Here is a 13,094-nt window from a genome sequence, read left to right as displayed (position 1 = left end):
AAAGAGAATCTGTGAGAAAATGGGCAGAGGGCCCCAGGAGGGCCAAAGAGCAAAGTCTTAGCTTATGAGAATACTAATGGTAGAAGGCAGTGGTGACAGAGAAAAGAAGGGATATTAAAGCTTCAGCTAGAAAAGCCAATGTATGACTCTGGGCCTAGAAGGCTACAATACAGTAGAGGGTAGACCACTGAAGTTAAGGGACACAAAGGGCATGTTGTCTGTGGGCAATCTCCAGTACACTGAGCTCCCAGAGGATTCTGGAAGGCAACGGGAAAGACTGATAAGATCCCCAAAGCTGTAACAAATGACAAAAGTGACTTGAGTGGAGTGATTATGAGCAGTAATAAGTGGTACATTTAGGTGGCCTGAGTCTCAAAAGAGTTATCAAAAGGACCCCATCAAGGAATGTGGAGACAACCACAGAAAGTACCTGCAAATTAGTATCTGATTAGAGATATAGATCCAGAATATATTAAAAAGAACTTTTACAACTCAATAATCCAATTTAAAAATAGATAAAGGATCTGAATAGATATTTATTCAAAGAAGACATACAACTGGCCAGTGAGCACAGGGAAAGATGCTCAGTATCACCAGTCCTCAGCGAGGCAAACCAAACAACATTATACCCCCAGGACAGCTAAAGATAAAACAGCAGACAATGACAAGTGGTGAGGATGTGGAGAAAACACAGCTCTCACAATTGCTGGAAGGAAAGTAAACAGTGTAGCCGCTGTTTTCCTCAAATATTAAGCACAGAGTTACCACCTGACCAGCAATTCCAGTCCCAGGTATATACCTGAGAGAAATGAAAACATAGCTAGCTCCACACATGGATTTGTCCATGAATATTCACAATAGCCAAAAGGTAGAAACAACCTGAATGTCCATCACCTGATGAATAAATAAACTGTGGTAGTTATATCTATACAGTGGAATATTATTTGGCCATAAAAGCAATGAAGTGCTAACACATGCTACAACATAAATGAAACATGCTTATTAAAAAAGCTAGACACAAGAAGTCACATAATTCCACTTATAAAAAATACCCAGAGGAGGCAAATCCACAGATTAGTGGCCGCTAGGAGGGGGGAGAGTGAGAAGTGGGGAGTGACTGCCCACTGGCACAGGGTTTCTTTCTGGGGTGATAAAAATATTCTAAAATTACGTAGTGATGATGGTTGCATAGCTCTGTGAACACCACTGGTTTTGAGTGTTAAAGGGGTAGATTTTTATGATAAGTGAACTGTCTCAAGAAAGCTATCATAAAAACAGAGATGCTTTCTAACTAAGAATGGCAGTTCCAACTCTCTCACATGTCCTCTGGTCCCAGATTTGTCTTTTTTATGCCTTTCCATTAGAGCTTCCTTCCCTGTTCCCCATTGGTTCTCAAGTGAAGGTGGAAAGTTTGAAGTTCCAAGGAATCTGCTGGAATGGGTGCAACTCAAGTATAGCTTTTTTGTCTGTTTTACAGATGGCAAGTTCCAACTCTGTCACATGTCCTCTGGTCCCAGATTTGTCTCGTCTCAAGCAAGGCCCTATCTCAGGGTGAGCTGCCTCAGTGTTCGGTGTGCAGGGTCCACTGGGGAGGCGCAGGGTGTGTGTGAGGACAAGGTCGGAAAACCACCAGGAGAGCCTTATTCCAATACAAATGATCTCTTCCATTCATGACAGAGAAGGCCTGCTATGGACAGCGCCGGGGTTCCCGATCCACGGGGGCGGAAATAAGGTAAATATGTTCTGCACACTTATTTAAAGACTGAAAATATACTGCTAAATTTAACATAAAACTAGAAGCTCCCAGGCCATGAGAAGACAAAGAGAGAGCAGAAATGCCACTAGTCGAGCTTCCCTTTGTTTCCTGACACCCACGGCCTCAGAAGCTGGGCACGGTAAACATGGTACTTTTCAGAGTCTCCCCTCTCATGCCTCAGCTCTGCTCCTTCTGGATGGAACATGCATTCCAGCTCGCTTGGGAAGAATCTGCTGGCAGACCCAGTCCCTCCCAGGACAAGGCGAGCTGAAAGCAATCTGTAACAACTGGGGAGCACAAATCCTGCCCAAGACTCTGACCCTTTCCCAGAGATGTGATGTGGGAACCCCTACCCCATCTGTAAAACAGACAAAAAAGCTATACTTGAGTTGCACCCATTCCAGCAGATTCCTTGGAACTTCAAACTTTCCACCTTCACTTGAGAACCAATGGGGAACAGGGAAGGAAGCTCTAATGGAAAGGCATAAACAAGTAAAACTCTGGTGAGTTTGGTTTTATATTTTCTTTTTAGGGATTCCATATATAAATTTAAAATAAAACTTCTTAACTAAAAACAGGTTTTCACAATCTAAAAGCTGAGAGCGTGGTACAGTGCACTAAAGTCCCACTGGGATCGTTAAGAATGTACAGCTAATGTGCATAATGATAGTGACATTATAATGACAAATTAATAGAATGTACATTTTTTAAAAATTCTGGAGGATCAAGTATCAATCTATTAAAAGTGGTTATCTTCCAGGAGTGAGATTCTAAGTAGCTGTCACCTCCACATTACATAATGGTTTATTTTTCTCAACCTTTCAGGCCCCTAACATTATTTCCTCTAGAGCAATGGTTCTCAACTTTCCTAATGCCGCAACCCTTTAATACAGTTCCTCATGTTGTGGTGACCCCCAATTTCATTGTTACAAATTGAACATAATTAAAGCATAGTGATTAATCACAAAAACAATATGTAATTATATATGTGTTTCCGATGGTCTTAGGCGACCCCTGTGAAAGGGTCGTTCAACCCCCAAAGGGCTTGCGACCCACAGGTTAAGAACCGCTGCTCTAGAGCCCAAAATGTCCTTGGATTTTAGAAGTGCTGCTTGGCTCTTACAAAACTATAGGATGACTTCTTGAGAAGGGAATATATTGAGTTAACTTCAATTAACACAAATACAGGGGGAAGAACTCCTCAGTTGAAAGGTCTGTAGTGCCCAAACTGCTACCTCCTAATGCCTTAAAAGGTAGAACTCAGAATAAATGAAGCCCATTTTTCTATTTATATACAATTTATACCCAACTTACATTTTTTTTGTTTGTTTTAATACATATTTTTAATTGATTTCAGAGAGGAAGGAAGAGAGATAAAGAGATAGAAACATCAACGATAAAAGAGAAACATTGACTAGCTGCCTCCCGCAAACCTCCCCAGCCGGAATCAAACCTGGGACCTTCCAGGCCACAGGCCAACTCTATCCACTAAGTCAAACCGTCCAGGGCTACCCAACTTACTCTCAAATAGGATTCCAAAAAGGATCTGATGTCCTACCTCGCTCAGATAAAGTTGCATACGATGTAAGATAAACCATAGACCAGCCGTGGGCAAACTACGGCCGGCCGGATGGATCCGGCCTGTTTGAAATGAATAAAACTATTGAAAAAAAAGACCGTACCCTTTTATGTAATGATGTTTACTTTGAATTTATATTAGTTCATACAAACACTCCATCCATGCTTTTGTCTATTGAAAAAAAAGACCGTACCCTTTTATGTAATGATGTTTACTTTGAATTTATATTAGTTCACACAAACACTCCATCCATGCTTTTGTTCCGGCCCTCCGGTCCAGTTTAAGAACCCATTGTGGCCCTCGAGTCAAAAAGTTTGCCCACCCCTGCCATAGACCTTCAAAGTGCCTCAAATTATGCTGCTTTTCACTCTGGAAGCTGGCTCTATGTATGACATGAAACCCAAACAGGGCCCAGGCCCAGTGGGTATGGATTGTGAGATGGCTAGACACTGGGCAGCCAGTGCAGCTGATGCCCACAGCACCTCATCAAGTAAGCTGGAGAGGGAAGAGAACTTCTGAGCCAACACTTCACCCCGATATCTGCCGAGAGCCCTGCCATATGTCCCCACCTCACACTTCTGTCCAATCCATGTTTCTGGGACCCTAGCATGTTACTCTCTGGGAACCAGCCTAGATTCCTCCTCCCTGGGATTGAACACACACTTCCTAATGACACCTGTAAAAAAACACTGCTCAGTGACTTTTGATGGCAGACAGTAAGACATAAAAAAACATAAAGTTAGGGATAGCATTAGAAAAAATCCAGGTAAATTAAAACGAATTGTTCCTGATGTGACCTGATAGGATGCCCTGGTTTCCAGCTGCCTAAGGAAAAGGTAATGCTATTAAAGGAAGGTGAGTGACTAAAAATCAGTGAATTGGAAGGTAGGGTTGTAAACACTACAGAATATTAAATTAGAAAGGGAGAAGTGCAAAGGTTGAGTCTTGGATGGAGCTCTGAGAAGAGGCAGAGGCAAGGGGGCTCTGGAAGAGGCTACACATAGGTACAGGCTAACACACTGATCTAAGGTAGAGGTGACTCTATCACCTATTGAAAAACTCGTATTTGTAAGTAAGAAAATTAATATATAAAATCTTTAGCTGAAAGAACTCCAACTTCTGGGTATAGGGCATGAAGAATTCCTCTAAGGAAATTTTTAAGGACATTTATAATTTCTCTAAAATATATGTGTTGGGGATAAGCCAAGGCAGATTACTTTTTAAGGTAGGCAGATCCTGAAGTTAGGGGAAAGCACAACACTGCTAACTTTGTGGCATGGTTCCTTCTACAATAAAGGAACATTATTTATATTAAAATAACAACAAAATCAACAGTTGAATATTATAAATGTTGGAAATGAAATGAATTTGTACCTTAAGTGAGGCAAGTGGGTGTTCCGGACCAAGTAGACTCCAGTGAAAGGAAGCCAGGTCTTCATCAGGTAGAATGTGATTTCCTGGAAGGCAAACATGGAACCTAAAAAAGCCATCACCATAGTGACACAGGGAAATGATCACTGCAGTTAGAATCCTAAGATTACCTCATTTGACAAACCACATAAAACTTCCACACAGAAATTGGGAATACTTCTTTATCTTTTAATATAAAGCAGCACAGAGCAGGCCCACTTCTTGCAGTTGCCTTAACTACAACGTGAATTTGCAGTACACTTCCAGCAGCACCCACACTGAGCACACTGTGTAACAACCTAAGCACAGCCTGATAATGCCAACTTGATACAAGTTTTCATTGGTTCAAATGAAGATTGCATTCTGTAAACCAGTTCAACAGCAAAGGTAAAAATCTGCAATTATAAAATTTAGGTGGCAATGACTCGTGGCATGGATCAACACCCTCCTCCCATAATTTCTACCGCCACCCACAAATAGATGTGACAAAGAACAGATCTTAACACCACCAAGCAGTGTCATTCAGCTGTGCACCCTATTGCAAGGCTATGTCACAATTGAGCACTCTATACAGTTTAAAAAGCTACATTTTGGGGAAACATTCTCCCTTCATTTAGTGCTTGCTGCCTAATATATAAACATCTTCAATCTGTTAGTTATCTCAGTGCAATTTAAAAGCAGTAATTTCCTAAATAATTTTGTGATTTTTATATCATAATTTAGTCACCACCACGTGGACAGCAGACTCATTAATTGGCTAACAGAAAGCAAAACAGGGTGAGATTATTTGCAGCATTCCTGATCATAATATTCTTTTTAAAAAAATATATTTTATTGATTTTTTACAGAGAGGAAGGGAGAGAGGCAGAGAGTTAGAACATCAATCAGACGCCTTCCGCACAACTCCCACTGGAGATGTGCCCGCAACCAAGGTACATGCCCTCGACGGGAATCAAACCTGGGACCTTTCAGTCCACAGGCCGACGCTCTATTCACTGAGCCAAACCAGTCAGGGCCTGATCATAATATTCTAAACACACAAAACAAGACACAGAAGTGAACTGCCATCATGCCCAGGAGCTTAGCTATGTCCTGTCTAGTAACTGTTCTGCACTGTGTTCCACTTTTCACAGATTGCATAGAACTTTACTGTGACGTATGAAGTGTCTGAGATATTTTTAAAGCTTTTATATAAAAAAAATTCACCCAATTACATCAGTAATAGTCTGTTAAAACATGAGTCAAATACACGTTACATGAATATTGCACCCAACTGTTCTAAAGCAAAACAACTTATGTAACTATACTTTCTACTACAAAAATGAAAAATATAATCTTTCTCATTTGAGGACTTTGGAACTTTTACCCAAAATCTAAAATAAAAATGCCCACCCAATTAAGAGTTTGCCTGTCAAGAAATTCCAAGCCCTAAATTAATTCATTACTAAATTATTCAATATGTAACTACTGATTGTCTTTCAATTATTTTAAAATTCCACAAAATAACGTAGTTAGAAGAGAATGAGTTGGCATTATCTCCCATGAAATATAGTCAATGTTTCTTAAATAAAAAAAAACTATCCTTCTACATCTCAAACTAGCAAAGGCATTCCAATTCTAAAAGCATACACTTTTCCAGTTTATTAAAAATCAGTTAATATCCCCAAGTCATTTTACATAACGTTTAAGTACATATAAAACTTTTTGTAATGTGACCATCTACATAATCAATTTTAACATCAGAGAAATACACGTTTATATTTTAACTAGATGCCTGGTGCACAAATTTGTGCAGGGGTGGGGTTCCTTGGCATAGCCTGTGGGGACTGGGCCTTAAACCAACAGTCCAACGCCGCCTGCCGCTCTTGCCTGCCAATCCTGCTCATCCCAGCCTTACTGCCCCTGCCGCAGGCTTGCGCCCAGTCAGTCCTGATCAGGAGAGGCTTGCACCACTGTAGCAGCGCTACCCAGCTGTGAGCCCTGTGTCTAGCTCTGGTCCCGAGGGGAATGAGGGGTGGGGGCCGGGACACAATCAGCCCTCTGGGATGCCCTTGCCAGGCTGGCATCTGGATTCGTCCCACGGACTTTCGTGCCAGTTGTCGGGAGCCACCTGGCAGCCGCTTTTATATCGTTTCAGCGTCTAGGGAAGGGAAGTGACCATGGTGCCCGAGGCTGACTTTCAGGAGGATAGCGGTGCTGTCGGGATCATGCTGGCAGCAATGGTCCATTGGTGCCTGGGCCCTTCTCCAGAGATTGGACCTGCAGGACTACTGAGGGAGTGAGTGGCTGTTGCCAGGCTGGTGGACCACAGAGACCTGTCAGTCTGCTGAGCAGCACTCCTGCTGTGGGAGCACACTGACCACGAGGGGGCAGCTCCTGCATTGAGCGTCTGCTCCCTGGTGGTCAGTGCGCACCATAGCGACCGGTCGACTGGTCGTTTGATTGACTGGTCGTTTGGTTGTTCGGTTGTTCAGTCACTTAGGCTTTTATATATATAGATATTTAAAAATATGAAAGCAGATTTATAAAATTAGTTTTAATCCTCCAATCTCAAGTCACATAAGTTGCCTAAGAAGACAGTGAGAAAACAGAGATGTGCAAACTTAAAGACACATATACGGGATTAGATCCAAACAAAGACAATTTATGAAATCAGAATTTTGTTGACCGATTATGGTAGTGACACAATTTGCTAACACCAAATAAAGTGAAAATATGTGGCTTGTAAAATGTGAAAATTTGTTTACAATAATTTCTAATTGTGCATAACTTTTTTAGAATGTTCATAAAAATCTGATAACTAGAAATTTCTAAAAATGCTCCACAATATAATTTCCATACAACCAGATTGGGCCACTAACCTCTACAGATACAAACTGAGAGTACAATGTGATCTCACTCTCTTGAGGCCACAAATCTTTCACAAAGGGTTTATGTGCTACAAATAGCCCTCAATCCCATCACTGCAGCTCATGGATTTTAATCACAGGAGGGCTTTGCTCAAAACATATTTATACTGCTCAAAACATGCTTACTTATATTGTGGACACAATTCTTACACACTGGCAGCAACCTAGAAGTGGATATTCAAGTAGTTACAGGCATACAGACAGAGAAACCAACAAAAGAGAAAAGAAAGAAAGTAACTATAATATCCTTTAGTTAAAATAAGATTTCTTCCTTTCCTTTCTATGTATTCAACATAAGGAATTTCTCCAAGGGAGTTTTTATAGACATGTATATATTTACTTAAAATGTAGGCATTGTAAACAAGGTAAGATAGTTTACTTTTGTTGCTTTTCTTTTAAAGTAATGAGCGTCCCCAAAGTGAAGGGGGGGGGCGGGAACCACAGCAGATTTTCTTCTATAAGAAACACAACTTATGCCAAAGGTTTAAATGTCTAATTTTCAGAGTCGGGCTGTGTTAACATTTGTGATTTTTTTAAACTGTTATTTTGCCCAAACTTTAAGTGAATTTATTAACAAAATTAGTTGTTCAGCTTGGACAGTATAATACATAAATGAACACATTAGAACAAAAGAAGCACATTATGAGCAATGCAAAAATAATATTAAGAAATGCGTTTGAGCCCTGATTGGTTTGGCTCAGTGGATAGAGTGTCAGCCAGCGGACTGGAGGGACCTGGGTTTGATTCCCGTCAAGGGCATGTACCTTGGTTGCGGGTGCATCCCCAGTGGGGAGTGTGTAGGAGGCAGCTGAATCGATGTTTCACTCTCATCAATGTTTCTACCTTTCTATCACTCACTTTCTCCCTTCCTCTCTGCAAAAAATCAATAAATATATATATTTTTTAAAAAAGCTCAGTTTAAAAAAAAAAAAGAAATGCTTTTGAGGAGGAACCCATTCCCTGGTTCTTTTGAAGTTAAGATTGAATCCAAAACACTCCAGCTTTAGAAATTAAAATATCAGTGTGTTCTTGGTACAGAACTCCTTTATGACTTGAGGTAGCTTTCACACTGCCCACCTACCTAACAGAGCGGCAAAGATAGGGAAGCGGTTTGGGTTCAGGTCCAGCTGCTTGGCCACTTCATGCATCAGGTATTGGCTTGTGGTGAGACTTTTCCCATTCCGGCTCAGTTTTAGGGCATGGGCACTGAAATAGTAGGGGATGTTGCACAGCGCATAATCAGAGTCGTACGCAACCAAACCATGAAAGCCGTTTTCTCTGCAGAAACCAATGACTTCTTGATGATGGTCCTCGATGCTCTGTGCAACCTGTGCAAGCAAGAAGGACATTTGATCAGAGGCCGGGCACCACAGCAGCACATGCTCAATGTGCAGACATGTCTATACAGAATCCAAAAATTGCAGATATGGGAAATATCCAAGACAGCCAGAAGGCCCAGAGTGCCATAATAAAGTGTGCAGCACATTGCTCAAATGGGAAATCATCTCCTTGTCAATAACATATGATCCCATCCATCCACACTGCAAATTAGTTTTTTATTTCTTGTCAAGGTCAAAGATCATCTTGCTTACAAATATACAATGATAAGCCCCCTGACCCCCGCCCCAAACCCAGTATTTTGAAGTAAAAGAGAGTGATGGAAAAAAGAGAACAGGAAAATAAAGAAGTGGGAAGGAAGATGACAGAGAAGCCAGCTACTCTCAGTGAAACCAAAATAATTTCTTCAAAGTAGATCAAATGTGTCAAATAGGAAAATAATCAGACAGGGTTTTAAAAAAATAAAAGTCAAGTATTTCCATCTCCTATAGTTAAATACTCTGAAGCATTCAGCATATGGGGATAATAACAAGAATGAACACATTTACCCCCAAATAATGGTCACATGCTTATTCTGTGCAAAGACCAGTCCGAGTCATGTGGCACCAGGTTCAGAACCACCATGGGGACTAAGTCTAAATTTACTGCCTTTTTAGTGATGAAAACTATAGCCAAAGCCTCCTTACGTCTGTCTACTGGCTCGCCCACTGCAAAAAGTCACCCGCCTATCTCTAGTGTCTGTGACATACCAAGGAGGGGCTGAGAAGCAAGTCCCAGGGAAAAGTAAAAGGCGTCTGGATCCTCTCTGTTCCTAAACACACACCAAAGGCACTGAAAAACATTTTCCTAAAATATTTAAAGTTAAAAACAGTCAATTCCTCTCTTGCTGTTTCCCAAACTCATTCACTCAACTAAAATCTGCAGTTTTTGTTCCTATAATAAAGTATTTTAGAAAACATAATTTTAAACTAAATCAGGTGATTCAGCTAAAGGTGAAAATCATGTGCCCTTAGGTGTAAATTTCTACAACCCCACTGTCCAATATGAGGCTACATAGAATTAAATTACATTAGGAATTAAGTTTGAGTGTTCAATGGTCACCTACTGGATGTCACTGTGGAGTCACTCTCATTTTTCATTGATTTCTGTAACAGAAGCAGTCACCAAATTTTATTGGAAAGTTAGTTATAATGAAATCTCATTTAGAGGCAAACTTCTTAAAGATGCATATTTAAAGGAAAAAAACTTTTCTGTATTCCTGAGATAAAGTTTTTGATAAAGATATTTCAGTTTGTAAGAAAAAATAAAATATACAATTAGTCAGCTAATGTTCTATGTCTTAGAATAGGAAAATCTTGTTTTGTTATATCCCTTAATCTAAAAATATTGTACATTCACTAAAATAGAAAAGTATAAACAAGAAAAACTAAATTAGGCCAGCTTCATCTCCTCACATTCTGAAAAGGATAACTTTCAAGTCTAAACTCTCTACCTCAACTCACTTATTATATACTAGTAGAACTTTATATATGTACAGCGATGTTTCAAAGCATTTCTAAATCACTAGGTCCTGGATATTTTGCCAACATCTTAAGTCTCCATGTAAGAGAAGACTTACTGTTAAAGTCTCTTAAGAGGCCCTGAAATGAAAGGGTATGAGTTACCACACCCTTGCTCCCCACCTCTGCAAGGAGTTCTAGAAAAGACAGCGTGGCTGCTTGCTCCATAGACATCTTTCAGAGGAAATAAGGCAGAATTAACGTGTAAGTTGAGTATTACATACTCAATATTTATATTTTATAACAGAGTTTATTAACCCATTCTTCTGGGAAACCGAGGCTGGGAGCAGTTCAGAGACGGGCCCTGCCCCTCTTCAGGAGAGCAGTCCAGAGATGACGTGGCTTGCCCACTTGCTGCCAGCTACTGGGCAGCGTGTCTCACTGCATTCTTACCACATCATCCTCACCACCACTGGAGGCGAGAAGGGGCTGCCCTTCGGGCACTGCCTAGATGGGAGTTCCATCAGAAGAGCCAGGTGCACGGCCGGAGGTGTGTGTGCAGCCCCACCCTACCGAGCCTGGGGAAAGTGGTAACAGGTGATGGCGGCAGAGTAGGCAGTTTATCAGTCTAATCTGACACGATTTCAAGGAAGGCTGTTGGGTTATAAAACAATAGGCAACATATTTCCAGAGTTGTAAGATGGTCATGCTCTCTGACCTAGTAATTTTACTCCAGGAAATAGAGCCTAGGAAACCAATGTGCCCAATAAAAAACACTGGGAACATAAAAAGTATCGGGGTAGACTCTTATGAGAAAAAATAAGTTAACAATAAGGAGCTGGGTAAATACACATGCTACATGATGCTGTGAAGAAACTTGGAAAAAGTTTATGACAAAATACTAAACAAAAACCATTTCAGAATATACTATCCTGTACATACAACCATGTAAAACTATGGGAAAAGACTGGAAGGAAAAAGACAAAAACCACCATAGCTGTGTTAGAGTGGTACAGTTATGCTTCTAAGAGACTTTTAAAAGAAAAAAATTAATAAAAAGCTGAAACAGCACTAGTGTGAGCCATGCCCATACTGGCCACATCTGTGCCACCAACTGGGGACAAATGCTCCTTCTTTCACACGCTCCTTCTTTTAAATGCTCCTTTTTTCAAATCCTCTCTTGACAGATGACAAGGTACAAAGCTTACTCAACTGTATGTCAAGGGTCCAGCTTGGTGCCTGGCAAGCACCACAAGAATGAAAATGGAGAGTCTCATTTCAGGGGCCCCCAAAGAGCCTTTAAACTACCTATAAAGATTAACAAGATATACTCTGTTCAGTGAAAGCCAACATCCGTGGAGACTTCTAGAGAACTTTCATCTGCCTCCAGAGAGTGGAATGTGGAGCACTCCACAGTCACCTCTTTCCCAAATACAATTCCTTCTTCACTCAGAACATTTGGTTTCAGACTAGCATTAAAAAACAAAGTGGCCCTAGCCGGTTTGGCTTAGTGGATAGAGCACTGGCCTGTGGATTGAAGGGTCCCAGGTTCGATTCTGGTCAAGGGCACATGCCCAGATTGCAGGCTCAATCCCCAGTAGGAGACGTGCAGACGGCAGCCAATCAATGATTCCCTCTCATTATTGCTATTACTATTTCTCTCTCCCTTCCTCTCTGAAATCAATAAAAATATTTTTTTAAAAAAAGCAAGGTGAATGAACTGTTAATAATTCACAATACTAGTTAGCAAATGATTAACAACACCTCCAATTATTCCCCCAAAGCTCATCCAACATTAAACAAATACTTGTCTGCTAGGATTAAGCTCCTAAAACAAAAAAATAAAGAAATCACGCCTATAAGCATAGACTTGAGGCCTAAATTAGAGCGAAGTGAGGCAATCTGTGCCTGTCTTGCTCACCTTGCCCATCTCAGAGATGGGGAGGGGAGCAGAACCAAAATGTCTAGGTTCCAATTCTGGCTTGATGCCCAACTTGCCTAGTAAGAATGTAAAATTAGTGGATCTTTTAAGGTTCCTTTGATTTCTAAAATTCTAATGTTCTTCCCCAAGATTAAAACCCACTATGTCTTTATGCGAGGAAAGGCAACATGGCATTAAACACTGCAAGGTTCCAATGGGTGCTAACTGTCTGGGTGGGGGACACATGACTATGTATCTGTCCAAAGTCAAATGACTGTACATCTCATATAGGGAATGAACTTCAATGCACACACATTTTTAAAATATCCGCCAGGATGGCAGGGGAACCAGGACAGAATGCAGATTGACAAATGTATCGAACTGTATTGTAAAATATCTGAAATAATCCCACCGAGTTGGGAGGGAGTGCCGGGAGCCGGTCCATCCTTGCTGTTTCAAGGGACCTGGCGTATATGGCATACTGTTCTTAATATGTTTGGTCACCTTCTTGGCACTATGTGTTTTAACCAAGGTCACCTCTCTGAGAAAGGTTGTTTCCCCAGGTAGGGATTTTCCCCTGAAGTTAGGGCGGGAATAAAACCTCTTAACCGCCAGGCGGGAAATTAATCACTTTAACTACGAACAATCATGCTTAAGTACATAATCTTTACTCCCTGGAACG

At 40.9% G+C, this 13,094-nt stretch overlaps 1 protein-coding gene across 2 annotated transcripts in view; it reads right to left on the bottom strand.

Moving 5' to 3' along the window:
* The window catches only part of FAM120A (family with sequence similarity 120A), a 112,174-nt gene that overhangs the window by 85,759 nt on the left and 13,321 nt on the right, over positions 1–13,094 (bottom strand). For both annotated transcript variants that reach the window (XM_006754437.2, XM_006754438.2), the window contains exons 2-3: positions 8,736–8,982; positions 4,710–4,792 (exon numbers count right to left, since the gene is read on the bottom strand). In XM_006754437.2, coding sequence (XP_006754500.1) covers positions 4,710–4,792; positions 8,736–8,982 — 330 coding nt within the window. The remainder of the gene's footprint in view (positions 1–4,709; positions 4,793–8,735; positions 8,983–13,094) is intronic.

Source organism: Myotis davidii, unplaced genomic scaffold, assembly GCF_000327345.1.
Source record: "Myotis davidii unplaced genomic scaffold, ASM32734v1 scaffold353, whole genome shotgun sequence".
Lineage (NCBI taxonomy): Eukaryota > Metazoa > Chordata > Mammalia > Chiroptera > Vespertilionidae > Myotis > Myotis davidii.
Note: the sequence above shows the minus strand (reverse complement) of the source record. Positions and strands in the feature narration are given on the sequence as shown.